The sequence below is a fragment of the Trachinotus anak genome, unplaced genomic scaffold (assembly GCF_046630095.1).
Source record: "Trachinotus anak isolate AG129_WGS33_773 ecotype Australia unplaced genomic scaffold, CSIRO_AGI_Tana_v1 ptg000014l, whole genome shotgun sequence".
Classification (NCBI taxonomy): Eukaryota; Metazoa; Chordata; class Actinopteri; order Carangiformes; family Carangidae; genus Trachinotus; species Trachinotus anak.
This window is the reverse complement of record NW_027273865.1, coordinates 17,559,701-17,579,468: the sequence shown is the minus strand read 5'-3', so window position 1 is coordinate 17,579,468 and position 19,768 is coordinate 17,559,701. Positions and strand designations below refer to the sequence as shown.

The window sequence follows — 19,768 nt, the reverse complement described above, 5'->3', positions numbered from 1 at the left end:
CATAAGACTTGTAATTGTGCCTGGAGAATCCATTGGTCTCTTCTTCCAGCACACGTCCTGATTCATCCGACCACACATACACACACATACACACACATACACACACACACGCAGCAGTGTGAGTGAGTCCGTCTGGAAACGGTAGAGACAGAGAGGAGGGCTGGGAATGCTGAAAGTGGGGGGAGCCCAGAGGGAGGAGAGGTGGAAAGTTGCAACTTCAGGGCAATATAGACCGCATGCTATGGAAAGGAATGCATGTGTCTTTGTAGGAGAGTGAGCAAAGGGAAAAGAAGAGAGGGGGAGAGAGGAGGAGGAGGAAAGAAGCGAGGAGGGAGGGATCTAAGCTAAGGCTGCAGCGTGGCTCTGTGTCTGAATGAAAGAACCTCTCTCTCTCTCTCACTCGCTCTCGCTGTCTGTCTGTATGGATGGCTTACATCCGCTGCAGCAAGTGAGCACATGTCCAGAGCAAACATAACGGGACTCGCCAAGTCACTTCAAGCTGGGAGTAAATATTTTGCAGAAGCTTTGGCTGAAGGTGAAACTTTTAATTTTTAAGAAGCTGGATTACTTCTTAGAAATTTGACTGCTTTTTTGGGGGGGATTGCTTTGCATCCAGAAAACTTATTTTTGAGAAATTACCATGTGATAGACTTTGAACTCATCTCCTTTGAGAATTTTGCAGTGTGATCCAGGATTTCCTTGGGACACTGGTTCAACTACAGATCACCCCACCATCAAGAGAGTTCACTGGGTCTGGATCAGATTGAACTCTAACACACATCACAGTGGCAGCTTGCCATACAAGCGACATGTGTGGGTTGGTAATTTAACCACCGCAATCCTGAGCGCTTTGTAGGTCTCTGGCCAACTTGCAGGCAGGTGTGATGCTGGGTCAGTGTGTTTGATAAACACACATTCACAATTCTACGCACACACAGGCACACATGGCTGTCTGAAACTGCACAGACCAGGACATCAAATGAGCACATCCAACACTCTAAAATATTACAGAAATTTTAACTTTGAGTTTCAAACCTATGCTTGACAGATTCTGGTGGACATGTAACATGTGCACTGGCTTCTACTGAAAGATCACAAACAAGCTGCTTTGATTAACAGCATTATTGGGTCAAGAGCCATACTATCCTTAACTGAAAGACAACATCTTTACACCATGACCCTACAACCCTGTAATTTGGTCCAGCGGCGCAACCTGCACCACACCATCTTCCCTTACCTACTTCTGTCAGTGCTGCTGTTGCTCCTCCAGGCCTGGTGGGGGAGCTGTCACCCCCAGTGTTTGGACTACAAGCCTCCTTTTGAGCCCCGGCAGCCATTGGCCTTCTGCAAAGAGTACTCCAAGTTTGGATGCTGTGATCTGCAGAAAGATGAGGAGGTGTCAGTCAAGTTTTACACCATCATGGAGAACTTTGACCATTCAGGTTATGTCACCTGTGGCAAGTACATCCGCAACATCCTCTGCCAGGTGAGAGAAACTTTCAATGATGTTTGATTATATGGGCACGCTTTCAACTTCCTGTGCATCCAGACTGTGACTCTTCAAGATTTTATAAAGCAAAATGGTAATCTGAAACTACACTATTGTATAACATAAAGTCATTTTCACTGTTGAATCCAATGAGACTTTTCACTGTGACTATACAGTCCCAAATTTTACATAGTGTAGTGCATATTTTGAGCAGTTGATTTAAATTCAAGTGCATTTATCCCTCTGGTTTGTTTTGCCGGGTAATAATAATGCCATTTATATTCCAGTTGGGACTTAATAACCACACTGCGGTTCTCCTGGAAATACAAGTTGCTGTCTCAGTACAAAGGAAACTGGTGTGGTTTTTCATGAGTGAAAACCAGAGTACAGTAACCAACAAAACATGTGGTTTGATGGCTACATGGAGAAAGTTGGCATTTATTAGACAGCTTACTCATGCTTTGAAAGCTAATCCACAGTCTTAACTAAGGCCTCATGTGTTTTTAATGGGTTAGCTTGTAATTTGGCTGTGTTAACCTAAATCAGCCAAATCGTGCAATTTAATTAAGTCAATTGTTTAACACTGGTTTGGAATAAATAACACAAATTGGCCATTTGATTGGAACGTTACAACTAAATTCAGAGGAAATCCTTTGACCCAAAGCTTTGAAAGTGAATTTTTGACATAGTATCACAAATGCAATAACAACATGTCACAGCATACCAAATTATTGACTTGAAATTTCTCAAGGAAGCCTTGTGTGTTCAACACATACAGTAATCCACAGAGTATAGACTCCATTCCTTCCAGTTTCCCAGAAAGCATTTGTTTAGTATCTGCTCTCACATGAGTCACAGACACAGGCAGGAGGTAGCGGGACTCCAGACCCTGATGCAGAACAGCTGTCTGAGAATAGAGTCCAGCACAATTTAACAGCGCATTTCTTTTTCATAATCTCACAAAATACACTTAAAAGTTTTAACTACATCAATTGAAATATGTACATGTGCTACCCTAAGTTGTTGTTGGGAATGGATAGCACACAACTGTGCAAGAAATCACCACACACCACAAAGACTAAGCACAGCAAAAACTTAAAAAACTTAAAAAAGCTTAAAGACTTATATTGCATTAGCCTGGCATAATAAAGGTAAACATTGACATACATTTGAGCAGTATTTTAAGTAAGATTGCAATCTTAATAAATGTTGGGGAATAATGACTCTTTCTATTTCAGGATCACTGGATTTTAGTTTCTTTCCTGAGCTTGCTAATCTTAGACAGTGAGCCTTGAAGCCAGTCCCACTTGCTGATTGCATAATTTGGCGCTGACTTTGCAGCTCAGACACAAAGTACGTGCAGATCATGAGTGCAAATTGGATGATTGGTGCAGCACAATTTTGGTCTGGCCCATACTCTTCAGATAAAATCGTCATTTTACAGAAGCCGAAAAAGGCGAGCTGAGGGCTGTCGTACGAATTACACTTTCATCTTCGATATCAGCACCAAAACAGTGGAATAAACACAGTGCAAGTCTTACCAGCAGTTCAAAACATACGCTATGTAAAGTCAGTGACAAATCCTTGGACTCCTAAAATATAGGTTTCTATCACTGTGGTAATTATAGCCTACTGTGGTTCTTTCAAAGCAGCGCAGGCTGTGTCTTGAGTGTAATGACAGCACTGCAGCACACGTACGACTTCCAATGGTTACTCTAGTATGACTGAGATATAGCTTGAGTTCAGAGCAATGTAAACATGTAAAGCTCATAGATGGGTTTCTTTTTTTCAAATCACACAGAGGTATTTTTAGTTAACAAGCTCCTTCAGAGAATGAACTGTTATGTTGCAGGCAAATGATTTATTCATGTCTTAAATGAGCACAATTATCTTAAAAGTCATCTTAAAAGTACACAAAAATATTCTGGTTCCAAACTTTTTCCATTTTTTTTTTTTATGTTTTCAGTCTTTTGGGTTAGTCAAAAAGATGTGTGACTGTGTGACTGTTCTTCCTTTGAGATAGTAATGTTTCTTTTTTCGACACTTTTTTTCTAATCTTTTTTGGAAGAATCTCTCTGTGGTTGTGGTTGCTCCCAGGTCAGTGGATTGAAGTAAAAGAGGCCGTGGAGGTGGTCAAGTTACTCCACTGCCAGGGTACTTATCCTGGGTAAACCCACCACACTGAGGCCCTCTGTTCTAGCTGCACTGCAGGGGCTTCCTGGTATCAGTGACACAGGGAAGAGAGAGAGAGAGAGAGAGAGAGAGAGAGAGAGAGAGAGAGAGAGAGAGAGAGATAGGTAGAGCGATAGCTTAATAGACTGAGAGACTGAGACAGAGATAGAGAGGCAGGCGGAACGCGAGGAAAATGAGTGACCAAGTGTGTGCGTACGCGTGTGTGTGTTTGTACGGAGACAGGAGGGAGGTAGTCATGATCTCCTAGCTTAACTGACCAAACAAACAACCATTTCCTCCTGTGGCCAGGGGTTCAGGATATATCAAGTTCCTGCAAGAGAGGGCAAGAGAGAGGAGGAGGAGGAAGAGCAGGAGGAGGAGGAAAACGAGAGAATGACAAAGAGAGACAAATAAAAGCAAGTGAAACAAAAAAAAACAGACAGAGGAACCTAAAGAAAAGAGATCAATAAATTCTATAAGACATTTAAGGAGCTATCACCTTAATGCAGCTGTAGAATATGTGTGTGTCACAACTGCAGCTATTGCTCAGCCTTTCTCTTTAAAGATTTTAATATGAGTAAATACAATATTAAATGAAATAAAAACTAACAAAAACCCCACCTGAGACCACTTCAAAAACATTAAGCGTGCACTTAACAGAGTAACACTGAATTGTTTCCCCTGCTACAGTACTTTAAAGTGCTTTTTAAGTACTGTAGCAGTGTCGCTGTATGTTTTAGATGTTTTAGACTCTCAGTTTGGGAATAAGTCTGCTGGTGCTCTGATGCTCTGACAGTAGCAGATGTTCAAGTTTCTCAGCAGCACATGAATGCGCCATACCACAACAAATCTCAAACACACAGACACTCAGCATCCAACAAGCTGCTGTTTTGGTTTGCTTTTCCTTTTCTGACCACAATCACAACTCCTGAAACTTCGCATCCTCATACAGTAAAATTATTCCTTCTCTTTTTTCTGTGTCTCTCCTTCCTACTGTCTGTCTGTGTCTCTCTTTTGGAGGCCATTTGAGGTTCAGGTTAGCACATTTACCAGCCATCTGTTTGCCACGAGTCTTCTCTCTCTCAGCTATAATAAAAGACAGACGTGTGGACCAGTCATTGCAGTATGGGGAGTCAGGATGATAGATGCCAGTAGGAACAGCTGAAGAGAGGCTTTTATTTCCTTTTCAAGTTTGAATCTCAGTCTGTTCTGAACTGGACAGCATAAACACCAAATTAGAGCAGTTTGAAGTGGCTGCATTGTTAGGGAGCAGCTGTCAGTAGTTACATGCATTTATCCTACCCTATGATACTAGGACCCAAAATAAGGCTGTCTCAGAACAATGACTGGTTTTTGAAGACAATGTGAACCTGTAGCTGCAATCAAATCATTTAAAGTACCATACTGTTATTACCCTTGACGATGAATCAAACTGTAGGAGGCTAGAGAATCAATTCAGTCAGCTTCCATCTGTACCACGTCCCAGTTTGCTGCTTTCATCAACAGCCCCAGCAGCTCAGACTGAACATAGCTTTTGTTTTGCCCTGTAGAGCTAAAGCTGTTTCCCAGGAAGCCTCTGATCTCTGCCCAGAAATGTACTTTCATGTCATTTAACAAAGGTTCTCTGTAACAGACAGCTTCTCAGCCTCTTCTTTTAGTCAGTAATATTATCATTTATTTACATGGCTAAGTGAACAAAATAAAATAAAGCCAAAAACATTTTTCTTACCCTCTTTCATTAAACAATATCACATCGACAAGTTTTCACATTAATCGTTTCACGGGACTCTCAAATAAATAAGGTGACATGTTGTATAGTTAAGGACCCATTGTCACATTTTGTCTGGGTTGAGATTAGAGGCTGACAACAACACAGTAAACCAAAGGGCCCACGTGGTTCATGTTCAACAGGGGTTTTAAAGTCTGACACTGTAGGCCCCCCCAAAACTTACACAACTGTACACGCCCTGTCTACGATAATGTCAAAAATATTGATAGTGTAACATGAAAAAAGTTAGTATTAATGGATTATGTTACATATTTCATTATTTGTCTTATTTCAACAATTTGGCACCATTCATATGCCGAATTAGCTATTAGCAGTTCCTGTTTGTAATGTATACATGGATGTACAGACATCTGTCACAGGATTGCTTCAACACTGAAGAAAACTTAAAAACATACAGATTATCAGGCAAGTTCTGGCGTTATTAGGAAAGTGTCACAAAGTGTAAGTCACACTGAATCTAAAGGTATGTGTATTATGTCTTGAGATCTGACTGAGTTATGACTTGTTATGACTGAACTAATATGCGTCTTGACACAAATTGCGGCAATCGGGTGGTAATGGATTTAACTTAATGCGCATACAAACACACAAACATACCTGTGTTGAACATCGACAAATAAATCAATAATTAAACCAACAAATACCTACACTAACACCTACACATATACACTGTGACTCGCCCACACATAACTTTCTTCCCTTTCTGTCTCCGTATTAAATCCATAATTAATAACTTGTCACAGTTAATGGGGCTTTTTGAGCTTGACATGCACAAAGAAATAAAAGTTGAAATAATTTATAAGCAGCTTTTCAGGTGTAAGCACACAAAATAAATCATGTTACACACAGTTTGCCTGCGGAAGTTATAGCTTCTTATGCATGTGCATGTGCCAGAGAGTCTTTTCATCAACAGATTTCTTTGTCACTGTTACAGCAGATTATTAGCACGCAGTTGCAATTAGACAATGTAACTCACGGCATCGAAATGTACGAGAAATACAACTTCAGGTCCAGAGAAGACAGCAACACTATTTTCAAAGAGACTAACTCCTCATTTTAGTTGTTTTGAGCAATACAGGTAATGAGGTTAAGTGTAATACTGTAACACAATACAGCTGAAACTTTACTTAGAGAGACAACAGCATATTTGGTTTCAAGGCCAGCAACTGCTTTGTAGATTAGCCACAAGAGTCAGTCTGAGTTCCTCTGACATGTGCTAAATTATTTAAACTTTTTGCCAAAAACATTCTTTTTTAAAGTGCACTCCTCTCAACAAATTATCCAGTAGATATGTAATCAATTGTACATCTTCAACAAACTGCAATAGATTAAAGTCCCACTTTTACCACCATTATTGCTCCTATGGGCTTTTTAGGCACACAGTAAAATAGCCTGACACTGTACTTAATCGCAGTTCGAGCATCACTTGACCATCCGGTCAGTTGGTTTTTCATATTTGTGTTCTGTCAAACATTTAATGAGTGAATAAGTGATGCTATGCTTTGTTTGTTCTTTGGGTTCTGCTTCCCGGTGATGATCAGTTGGACTGATCTGGTGCTGGCTGAAAGAGCACCAGTCGACCACATGATGGTTTGGTTGCCGTGCCTCCATGTGCCTGCAGCTCACTATTCTGGGTGTGGACAGTGTGGTTGTGACTTAATAACTGACTGGACCGTCCTGGGATCCATTTATACCAGGCAGCACTCAGACAGGCTGTATATAACCGAGGCCTGACCAGTTATAGTGAGGTGGTGAGGAGTTGCGGCGGAATAAGTACACAAATCCTCTATTTATCTGATCCATACACGTCCTTAACTCTACCTCTGAGATAAACACATCGGCTAAAAAGAGGCTTAATGGTAAAGACACTTTTGAAGCTCTCCACCTCTGATGAAAATCTTTAGTAGAGAGCAAATTTTTTATCCACAGTATGACACATTTTTTTTTACCAATAATGCAAAGATAAATTACATAGAGTGGAGTACAGTTTGGGATAAAAAATACATACATTAGTCTTTAAGCTAATCTTTTCACACGCTCCATTATTCACATTCTCAATAAGGGAGCATCCATACTCCTCAGTGCAATGGCTCCTGTGGCTTGAAGAAGTCCAAAGTCTTGAAGTTTAGTCTGTTTTGATGTTACAGTTGTATAGGAGTAGTTTAAAGTATCACACATTTAATTAGTTTAAAAAATGTTTGCAATTATGGCCTCCTCATAACTTTCATCATAAAAAAAATTCCAAAATTGTAGTTGTAAAATTTGTGTTTCTTCTCCTTTGCAGGAGTGCTCTCCATACGCTGCCCACCTGTATGATGCTGAAGATGCCAACACACCAATGCGGCTGCTGCCTGGACTGTGCGAAGATTACTGTTCTGACTACTGGCATCAGTGTCGGTACACACTCAGTCTCCTCTTGGAGGACATGGGGAGCCCGCAGCAGTTTGCAAACCTGACGGCAACAATAGAGGAAGATCGCAGAAAGTTCTGTGACTTTCTGGTGCTGAAGGACAAACAGTACTGTTATCCAAATGTACTGACAAATGCAGGTATGGTGTTGTTTGGATGTTTTTATGTTCACCAGCTGGCACACACACCAATTACCACTCATACATGAGTCTGATCTAATAGTGAGGATGCGTTTTCATCCCTTGAGAACCACAAATGTCTGCACAAATTTTCATGGTTATCCATTCAGAAGTTGTAGAGTGCACTTATCAGCTTTAGTGCTGGGGAACAGGAGGTTCTAGTAATCAAGTTTCACACTGATACACTTAAATACAAAAAAAGCTGTTCTCTGTTTCTGTGTGCTTATAACAATCCATAAATCTTATCATAAAAACTTTCCCCTTGTGTCTCTTCTTTTCTGTCCCCAGACCTAAATGCTAACCTCGGCTTGGTGCGTGAAGATCCCCAAGGTTGTCTGGAGTTGTGTTTACAGGAGGTTGCCAACGGGCTCCGTAACCCTGTGGCCATGATCCACGCAGATGATGGTACTCATCGTATCTTTGTGGCAGAGCAGCTGGGTTATGTGTGGGTGTATTTGGCCAACGGCTCGAGGATTGACCGTCCTTTCCTCAACCTCACTCGGGCTGTCCTCACGTCGCCGTGGGCTGGAGACGAGAGGGGATTCCTCTGCATAGCCCTGCACCCAAGGTTCATACTCTGACAGTAACAGTGCCTGTGGTTTATGCAGAGAACTCAACAGTGGCTTTGTGCACAGCCTGTCACACCTTTTGACTCAAAGGAAAAGGTGCCTACATTGTGTGTAAAGCATGACTTGGATATTGACATTTAGCTTTTCTTGTGTACTTAGGTTCACAACAGTCAGAAAAGCCTATGTGTACTACTCTGTATCTATCAAGAAGGAGGAGAGGATACGTATCAGCGAGTTCACACTGTCAACACATGATGAAAACCAACTGGATCACTCCTCTGAGAGGTGAGACCTTCAATTTAACTATACGAATGAAAACAAGCACAGAAAATTTTTATAATATGTTGTCTGTGTGAACTGCACACATTGTAGCTTGCATAGTTTTGTATGTATATACTCATGTTTTCTCGGCCTCCTCTTACCTCTTCTCTCTTGGTGTAGAACCATCCTTGAGGTGGTAGAGCCGGCATCCAACCATAATGGTGGACAGCTTCTGTTTGGCCATGACGGCTATCTGTACATCTTCATCGGTGATGGTGGTCGAGCTGGGGACCCCTTTGGAAAGTTTGGCAACTCACAGAACAAGTAAATAAAATTTAACAAATTCAGTTGAACAAGGGAGGAGGATGATTGTGTTAACTTTAACATCAGCCAACACCTCACATCAAATTTCTGAGCCAGCACTTTATTGTCATAACAAAAAGTGTATTATGCCACACCAAAAAAGCTAACCTGAAACCTGCAGCACATCTATGACGTGAGCCTGGAAAAAGTTTGACACCTAATTGGTAAAAATTATAATGATAATTATTCTTTCAAAGCTTCAGTCCTCTATGTAATTTTAAATAATTTACCTGAATAAGATAAACACACCCTTGAGTTTGCTCTATTGAAAAAGAAATTGCTGATCAAAGAAAAATGTAAAAACCTCCTTGACACTGAGGCGATGTCTGCATAAACATAAATCCGCAAAATACCAAAGTGTGGTGGGAACCAGCCACTTCTGATTTCCAGGTAATTAAATACTTGTTAAATGAAGACTAATAAAAATCATCAAAATTATGGATAACTGTTGCTCAGTGACAACTATAAATGATAGCTGGTTATCTTTCCACTTATAAAAATTCTCCTAAACCGAGGATCTCCTCGGGCAGTAAACCGGCTTATATAATTCAAATTATTACATCAAGAGTACAAAACAAATTATCACCAACATTTAACCTTGAAACCTGCGGAGCTCAGTAGTGCACTTGTGGTACACTGTAGTGCACTTGTTCACTGAGATTTCAATAATCAAGTTATACTAGATTTTTAAAATTGGCCCAAAACTTACTTTATTGAGTTGGTTTATTAATTTGCTAGAAATGAGGAGTGTTGAGCAGTGTGAATGAACTGTCCAATGAGACAGAAGTTTCCACCAATCACATTTCACATACAGTATTTTGTAACAGTTGAGAATCAAGATCACTGATCATTTTTCCAAAGACACACTTCATTTATACACATGCTGTTGTTTGACAGGTATTATTTCTCTATTTAAAGCCGGATCTATCAGGCAGAGAGGACTTGTTCACTTAAATAAAAGAGGAAAACAAATCAGAGTATTGATGTTGAGACGTAGATATGTAACATAGTTGACAAGTCAAGGAGAAGTGGCAGAATGTGTTTATGCCAAGAGCAGTGTACATACAGTTTATGAAATGAGATGTCATTAAAGGGACTGCAGGGCATTTTTGTCTTTTACTGTGTTGGTAAACATTACTCACCTCTCTAACCACATGACGTTCACATTATAATTCATTTGACTCATTCTATTGAGAGGCTAGCTGTATCTTAAGGCAATGTGATTTATGTAATGTGTATATATTTACACAGAAACACAATGTCTGAGTGCTGCATGTGTGCGGGGGCAATTATGTAGGTTTTTTTCACTGTGGTGTAGGTTTTGTCATTCAACTATGAACTCATCCGTCACTCCTCATTCTCATTTCATCAACACACACTGGCTTTAAATGTTAATTACTGCCAAAGGATAAAAAGGTCAGAAGCATAAATATTAATGCTCATTAGTTGTATACATGTTGCACAAGAATGTCATACACAGTAGTTACACTGTGTAATGTGGAGCTGACAAATACCTGGACTTTGATTATAGAACAAAATAAGATGCAGTTATGAAAACAAAATAAAAATAGACTTATCTTTCAAATTCATAGGGACGGTAAGACTAAACTTAATTATTCATGATCTTGTTTGTCCTAAAAAAAACTGTGGCTGGGAAACCCTCTGAGGAAAAAACATCTGTCTGAAGTGCTATCAGCAGCAGGTTGAAGACAGTTTATGAAACAGTATGTTTTAGCTTAGACGCTGACACTTTTTCTCCAGACAGTTGCAGTTTCGTTATGAAGCTAGTTAGTTTCAGAGGGGCCTTGTTGACATGCTGTATTAGCTGTTCTGGGAATGACGGTGGATACACCCTGCCAAGTCTAATATTGACACTACACATTGCGGGCCGCCACACACTGGTATGTGTAGGGGGGAGAGAGAGAGTGGAGCCTGGGATTGGAGAGAGTGGAAAAGGGCTATGAGGAGACAGTGATCGGGGCATAGGGAGGAAAAAAGGTGCAAAGTGAATGATGGGGGAGGAGTACTAGGCTGGAAAAAGATGGGGAAAGGGGTAGGGTAAGGACAAGAGATTTAGCTCAGATGGATGAACAGAGTGAAAAGTGAAAAAGAGTGGACAGTAACCTATAACAGGATGTTGGAGGGAGATGAAGACATGGGCACGAGGAAGAATCATTTGTACAACATGTTTAAAAGATTTAAGAGAGTGTGAGTGTGGCAAGGTTGAAGAAGCTGCAGATATAAAGACAAAGATAGGGTAGAGGAAATATTAATGGGAAATAAAAAGTAGGGAAGTCCAATCAGGAGGAAGACATTTTTTTTTTTTTGCAATAAATAGAAAAAGAGCATTATAAGGGACTTTGGAATTAAAGAACGATGTAAGATGTAAAGCAATCTCAGTCTTTAAGCCTCTCTGACTCTTTCACCCTCTCTCGCCTACTTTTCGTGTTCGGTAGGTCAGTGCTTCTTGGCAAGGTGCTGCGTGTTGATGTCGACAACAATGACGATGGAGCCCCGTACAGCATTCCATCAGACAACCCGTTCCTGGGGGACAAAGAAGCACGACCTGGTAAATCACTTAAAATATTCTATTTAAGTGGAATAAGGTCATGTCTGGTGACTTTTATGATAAAATGAACATTTAAGATAACTGGCATGATTGTAAATTATTATTTTAGCTTTTCCAAAGAGTTTGCATAATGTCACATCACTACTCTTCTTATGCCTTGACGGGTGCAAAATCACTGTTCACTGTTCAGAAATGTGCCTTGGGTTTCTGTGTATAGTTTCTAAGATTATTCATTCAATCGTTACAAGGGTTGCATGCTTTTTATGTCAACAATTCCTGTCTTTCTTTCTTTCTTTCTTACTTTCAGAGATTTATGCCTATGGAGTGCGCAACATGTGGCGCTGCTCCATTGACCGTGGTGACCCCGCTACAGGCCGAGGTAGAGGCCGAATGTTTTGTGGCGACGTGGGCCAGAACAAATATGAAGAGGTGGACCTCATTGTTAAAGGTACAATGAGTCTATTTCGAAGTGGCATTTTATTGTGGAGGGAGATTTTACTTTTTAGCACAAGTACATGTACTTTCAAGATCTCTCTTGAAGTTGGACAGTATGTGAAATGGCTGTTATTATCTACTCATCCCCACATCGTATAAAACGGAGACCGCACAGTCAGACAGTGAGTCACACATCAAAGCTTAATCTCAGTCTGCTCTTTAACAGTTACGGTGAATGGGGCCTGGTTATGTTGGGTTCCAAAAAAAGGCATGAAATAAACATCAAATTACAAGTTTCCTTTTCCAGCCAAACAATAGTTATGTGAGTCCAAAGGTATATTTACAGTATATTTACTGCATTATGAAGCAACTCCAATTAGAAGAAACCATACAATGGCTTTTTCCTGAGGAGTTATACTAACTGTGTCAACACATTTAAAGGAGGCAACTATGGATGGAGGGCCAAAGAAGGATTCAGCTGCTACGACCGCAAACTCTGCCAAAACTCATCGCTAGGTGAGTCAAATTTCTGGGTCACTGTCACTGACACTGAATCTAATATTCACACAGAGGGACATAAAGTGGCCGCAGCAAAATTAATGCAGATGTGAGCTGTGACATTTTTTTTCACTTTCACTTTTTACGATATACAATAAATAGCATTTAAATAGAACATTGTGTTCTTTTTATGTGGTGAACAGTATAAAGTGATGTGTTCTTCTGTGTCTGTGTAGATGACATCTTACCTATCTTTGCCTACCCCCACAAGTTGGGCAAATCAGTGACAGGAGGATACATCTACAGAGGCTGTCAGATGCCCAACCTCAATGGACGCTACATCTTTGGGGATTTCATGAGCGGGTAGGTGTTCTTTCTTATCTTATTCAAAAATGGGAAAATTAGCATTTTGCCCCTGCATGTGTGTCATAAGCGTGGGTGCAGAAACACAAGCACTTTTGATAACACAAAACACAATAAGCTGCAGTTCCATTCAACACAGATATAATTTCATAGTTTCACTAAAATGCATCAATATGAATCTATATCCATAGGGAAGTATTTGTGCTGATGTGGATATATATCTATCTCTGTCTCTATTTAGGCGTCTGATGTCTTTAAAGGAGAATGTCAGCACAGGTGAATGGCAGTACCATGAGATCTGTATGGGAACAGACCAGACCTGCAGATTCCCCAAACTCATCAACAGTTATTATAAATACATCATCTCTTTTGCTGAGGATGAAGCAGGTAATGACTGCATGTGACAGGCTACATATTCAGGGAGAACGTTACACCAATGTTGCATAACTAACAAAAAATAAAAGAAATGAGGTCATTAAGGTGTGGGAAAGTTTGTTTTTTGTTAAATTTAGTAATAAGATTAAGTGGTATGTGTTTTGAAAACATATTTAGCCAGTGAGCCTTCATCAACATATGATGATGTTATCGCAACCTTGATGGTTCTTTAATGAGGTTGGATGGATGCTGCCAAAACAGTCTGAGCTTTGCATCTTGAACCAACTAATGTATCTAAGTGGCAATTATTCTTTCCCTACAGTGCAACTCAACTCAACTTGCTCATACTGATTCATTAACCAACTGCACTTAAAGGCATTTTTGCAAACTTGAAATGATATGTAATGAACAAGTGATAGTAAATACATTTCAGTCATGTAAACCTCTTCCCTTCACTAAACTTTCACGGTTTCTGAGGGGTTCACATGTTCCAGTAGACGGTTAGGTTTGACTTGGATTCGAGAGATCAGACTGTTGATTTACTAGGGAGTGTTGCACACATGCTGCTGGCCTGAGATAATCTCTTCCCTCCCACTGAAAATGCACTGGAGGAGATTTAAGTTAAAAAGTTCAAGCAAAGTCCAAACCCCTTTACTGTAAGACACCTTCCCTCACACACATTTTTAATGTGTTATGTCTTCTCCTCTCCTTCGTCCCTCTCCATCTCCCCTGTTTTGCTATTTTTCTTCCTTTCTCCTCTACTTTCTTGCTCTTTCTCCAACTCATACTCCCTCTTCCTTCCTCTCTCTCTGCTCTATTTTCACCTCCTTCTTTTCTTTCTTTCTTTGTCATTGTCTTTTTCTCCCCATCTCATGTCCGCCCTCCCCTCTCCCTTTCCTCCGTCCATCATCCTAGGTGAACTGTATTTCTTAGCCACAGGAGTCCCGAGTGCCACAGCCAGAGCAGGAGTCATCTATAAGATAGTGGACCCTTCCAGGTAGCTAACCATTACAATACTTCTTCATACCTACAGGAGTGTGTGGTACAGAAGTTTAGGTACTACTGATCAAATTTGAGACAGCCTCTAAAATGACACATTTTTATGCTTCCACGCAAGTGACAGCCAGAGCTGGAGGTGTTTTGTTGTCTGTCTGTCCCTACCCCATGCTCATTGACATGATATCTCAGAAATGCCTTGACGGAACTTTTTGGCACAAACAGTCACCTGAGCTGTTTCGATTTTGGTGGTCAAAGGTAACGGTAACCTCACAAAACGTGGTTTTGGCCTCATGGATGCAATATCTTGAGAACTTGGCACAAGAAGTTGGACTCAAGGACAAACTGATTAGATTTTGGTGGTCAAAGGTCAAGGTCCATGTGGACTCACAAAACACTTTTTAGCCATTACTCAAGACTTAATATTTTATATGACTCTGGATAAACAGGGATGTTATTGAAACCAGTCTGAGTGGTGGAAGCATACAACCGCAAAGCAGTAATTCTAGTTTTGGTCTTGTCAAGAGGCCAGCTGTGAGATTGTAAACTTCACCAGAAAGTAACTAAAAGAAACTAACTATCAACTAACTCTGTGGATTATGTAGACCTTTACTTATAAACTAAATATATATAACTACAAATTCCTATTATACACTAAAATTACTTACTACTAAGTACTAGAAAAAGCTACAGAGCTCAGAAAGCATCTACATCTGCATGTGTTAATCCTTTCTCTGGTGACCACACAGGCGAGCTCCACCAGGAAAATGCATCATCAAGCCTTCACATGTTCAGATAAAGGGAAAACTGATTCACTTCCACCCCAAAGAAGGTAAGGTTAATTTTAAAATAATATTTACTTCCTAGTTTCGTTGTTTTGTTGTTTGTTTTTGTCGTTGGTCTTTATGCAAACATTTTTACCAAAACTAATTATTCTCATCTTTTAAATGATAACAAAATAATCATGTCTGTTATTCTCACTATGTTGTCAATGTGCAACATGTAGTTAAATAGTGTGGATATGTGTTTCAGAGCCTGGCTAGGTTTTTTGACGCTATACAAATGTCTTTATTTCTTCCATTTCATGTTTGCAGAGTTTGTAATCAACAAGAAACCGACCACAACAGCTGTTCCCACGACGACCACAAGAAAAACTACCACAACAACAAAAAGAACACAAAGAAAACCTATAATAATAATAAAACCACCAATGCCAACAAGAAAAACAATAAGAAAAACACAGCTAGCACCACCAACAACAGCAACAGCAACAACAAGAAAAACAACAACAACAACAACAACAACAAAACCAACATTACCACCAACAACAGCAACAACAAGAAAAACAACAACAACAACAAAACCAACATTACCACCAACAACAGCAACAACAAGAAAACCAATATTGCAGACAACAAGAAAAACAATGAGAAAGACAACATTACCACCAACAACATCAACTGTAAAAGCAACAACAAGAAAAACAACCCCAGCTACAACAATAAAACCAACAACCTTACGCACAACTGTCCAGATGGCCATGGCAACAACTCCTGGCACAACTACGCCCTCTGGTAGGCCCACTGGTGCACCTGTTTACCAAGCCAGCTCCACAGATTATACGACTTCTAGGTCAACTGCTAACCCAGCCACTAGGTCCATTACTTACCCAACCACTAAGTCGACTGTCAGGGCTAACATTAAACCTACCAGTAGAGCAGTGCACACCTTGCCTCGGGGAGAAGCAACCAGCGCCAAACCAGGTGGTTTCTTCTTCTGCGCTCTATTTCTGTTTTACATTTTGACATGTTAATAGCTGAATTAATATTTTCCATCTTCAGGCATATTTTCAAATGGAAGATTCTTTGCAATTTACTTTCAAATGATAAAACCACACCACTTTTAGAATATTTAGAATAATAGTATTAGAAAACTATAAATCAGTATTGCACAGAATGGTCACTGGGGTAGATGCTGCAAATGTCAGTTGCAGGCTGTCTAGTGACCTAAAGTTATATGGTAATAAAATCATATAAAATATGACATTTAAATTATTTTGCAGCTAAGTTTACTGTAAATATGCAAATGGATATTTCCCTACTTTTTGATCTGTATATCACTTTCGTACTGCAGCATAGATATGGACTTTATTATAGTGCAATTCTGGCTATAATAGCAATTTATCCAAAGTCCATAAAAGTTTTACTGTGTAGACAAGAAAGCTGAAAGCTATTTCATTCAAGTTTATACATTATGTTAGAGATGAACTACATAGCTATTTTAGACATGTCTGTTTTGAATGGTACAAATAGAAAAAGATAATTAAATGATTAAACAAGTGCTAAAAAGTGAGGTGATAAATAAATGACAGTGATAGGAAGTAGGCTTAATTGGTAAATGAGATAGTAATATATTTATTGTAAATCGTTCTATTGGTTGTTTTGTACAATACTTGAAAAAAAAACTCTTTAACAATCCACTGAAATTACTCAACTCAAGATCAATTTTATTGTTTTTAAATTATAATCAAATTGCCTATTAAAATAGATAAAACAATTTTTTGATAGGCTATTGATAAATAGTTGTTTTTTTGTCTGTTTTTTTAACCTCTTCTGAGATTCCATAATTCCATATCCACCAAAACAGGTAATTCTTTGATGGAATTTTGTTCTTTTACTTATGCATTTTTTCAGTCTTTGCACTTACTTTGCAACATCTCTGCACTGGAAGAGTTAAACGAAAAGACACTAATCCTCCAAATTGTGGAAGGAGTAACAAATTAAAGCTGTATTCACAGCATTAAATGTTAATAAAATTGCAGTTAAACTGTTAGAAATTTAATATTAATTACAGGAGTGTCTTGACTACAGGGTATATTATTAATTAACAAGTTTGCCTGTGCAGATGTAAACTGGGGGATGAGCCATTTGCAAAAGCTAATATCAAACTCAGGTAAAAGAATTAGCTAAAATGGCTTTCATTCCCAACTTTAATTTCCTGCTTATATGCTATTCTTTGGCTGGTACAAGAGTCTAAAGCAGGATAAATGGTGCTTATCTATGTGTTGAGTATTTGCACTACTTTAAGTTAAATCAGGTACATTGGCTTTATTTATTTTGAATAAATGGTTCTGCATCAGCCTCAGTTTGGACATTCATCTTTGTGTGTCTGTGTTTATGTCCTTTCTTTTCCTGCCTTCAAGGCAAACAGTTCCCTAAATGGCTGTAGTAATATAGTATGGTCATGAAACATACTCAGCGCTTAACACCACTTTCTTGTATTAGTTAAAGGAATAGTTTAACATTTTGGGAAATATGCGTATTCACTTTCTTGACACACATTAGAAGAGAAGATACCATTCTCATGTTTGACCAGTTAGCCTAGCCTAGCATAAAGAGTGGAAACAGCTAACCTGACTCTGTAACAGAATCAGCTACCAGCACGTCTAAAGCTCACTAATTAATTTGTTTGGTATGTTTACTTTGTACATAAGCCAAAGTGAAAACAACAAAACAAAGCTGGAAGCAAATTTTGTTTCCCTGTATTCAGTCTTTGTGCTGTAGGCTAAGCTAACCAGCTGCTGGAGGTATCTTCAGACTTACTGTATATGTGTATTACTTTAAAGAAAAACAAAACAACAACAACAAAAAAAAGCAAAAAAAACAAAACAAACTTTAACACACTGTTAATCTACATATATTCAAATAAAGAGGGTGATTCTGTCTCTCCCTCAGGTTATCGCACAACCGTCATGACTGCAGTCTCCTCTAGGATTGCTCAAACTCCAATCATCACCACACGTCCAACAAGGAGACATGGGAGACCCCTTCAGTATCCCCCTAGTACCACCTTCCAACCTTCAACCTCGACTCAGCTTCCTCCTTCTCCATTCACAACATCCTCTACACATTATCCTGATCATCCCGGAGCACTGACCACACCACGTCCACCATATTGGAGCCAGAAACCCACAGTTTTCTCCTACAAGCCCCAGAGACCACCAATCAACACTATGCTGCCTAAAACACAAGAAGAGAAGCTGGGGCTTGGGGAGAAGCTGGAAAGTGCTGGGGAGGGCAACCAAATATATAAGAGGCCCAGAGTAAGAGGCAGAGGTCGCGGTTACAAAAGAGGAAGAGGAGGGAGAAGATTGAGGGTCGGCTCGGTGCGACTGGTGAGCGCTGATGGTTTATCAGATCGAGGCAGAGTGGAGATCTTTATCCGAGGAGAGTGGGGAACAGTGTGTGATGACCTTTTCACCAGCAAGGCAGGCACAGTGGTGTGTCGACAGATGGGCTTCACGACGGCTGTGGCGGTGATGAAGAGGGCTGCGCTGGGGGAGGCAGACAACAGCGTCAGGATCTTCCTGGACGACGTGGAGTGCGAGGGCGGGGAGAGATCGCTGCTGGAATGCAAGAGATCCAGAGTTGGGAAACACAACTGCTCACATGGGGAAGATGTTGGGGTGATTTGCCGTTAGCACAGAGGGGTGAAAAGTAGGAAAGCATTGGAAGGAAAGGAGGAGACAGTGGAGTGATGTATGTTTCTGTCGCACATAGGAAGTGACAGAATTAGGAGGAGACGAGCAGAGAAGAAGAGAGCATTTGAAGAAGTTATAAAAGATTATAACAGACTGCACATTTTCAAGCATGAATGTTGAAGTCAGTTTGCCAAAATCTACATGAATTGTATTTTTACTTGTTTGCCTGATTTGCATATTGATGTTCCATTTTTTAATACCCACCCTCTGCTAAATGCTCTGTTGTCTATCTGCATTACCTTACAGTTCTTACTACGCACCTCCAACAAAGAATGGAGGAGCATGGAGGAGGTGCATGTCCCTGCTTGGGTCCTTTTGTGCGCTTCGTCTGATCCTTTTTGAAGACAGTTTCTCCTTAACTCACTCAGTCCTCTGTTGTGTAAAAACTAACCACGCCCATAGAGTAACACCAATGATTATAGTGAATAGTGACAGTAACCAGCCTAGGAAATCTGCTGAATTCTTCTTAACCACTGGGTAATGACCTGGTCCACCATTCGAGACAGCAGCAATTTCGGCCAAATCAAGTTATTTCAACTGAGTTGCAGAAGCGAAATAAATCTGCATACAATTGTGAACTTTGCAAATTCACACGTCCAACCATCCATATTTATAACTCTGCTCTGCTAAAGTGTAATCTGCTCCACAAAACGAGACGCGGTGTGGTTTCCATCTACTCCTGCCAGTAATGACACAGGAGTGGATGGTAAAAGTGCGTTTCCTTGAAATAACTGCGCTAACTGTGTGGTTAGTGACCATGA

General features: G+C 40.0%; 1 protein-coding gene across 1 annotated transcript; it reads left to right on the top strand.

Annotated features, from left to right (window-relative positions):
* Positions 1-398: 398 nt before the first annotated feature.
* Positions 399-19,081, top strand: LOC139632114 (HHIP-like protein 1). The gene is made up of 14 exons (XM_071496884.1): positions 399-1,486; positions 7,735-7,999; positions 8,327-8,606; positions 8,767-8,892; positions 9,049-9,192; positions 11,688-11,800; positions 12,108-12,248; positions 12,677-12,751; positions 12,970-13,096; positions 13,338-13,483; positions 14,387-14,468; positions 15,217-15,299; positions 15,562-16,041; positions 18,202-19,081. The coding sequence occupies exons 1-14, from the start codon at positions 1,175-1,177 to the stop codon at positions 18,945-18,947; spliced, it is 3,120 nt and encodes a 1,039-aa protein (XP_071352985.1). The 5' UTR covers positions 399-1,174; the 3' UTR covers positions 18,948-19,081.
* Positions 19,082-19,768: the final 687 nt, after the last annotated feature.

Excerpts from the sequence above, each read along its gene's own strand:
- LOC139632114 (XM_071496884.1), top strand. The coding sequence starts at position 1,175 with ATGACCCTACAACCCTGTAATTTGGTCCAGCGGCGCAACCTGCACCAC. Across the intron at positions 8,000-8,326 it reads AAATGTACTGACAAATGCAG|ACCTAAATGCTAACCTCGGC; the intron begins GTATGGTGTTGT and ends TTCTGTCCCCAG. Across the intron at positions 14,469-15,216 it reads AAGATAGTGGACCCTTCCAG|GCGAGCTCCACCAGGAAAAT; the intron begins GTAGCTAACCAT and ends GTGACCACACAG.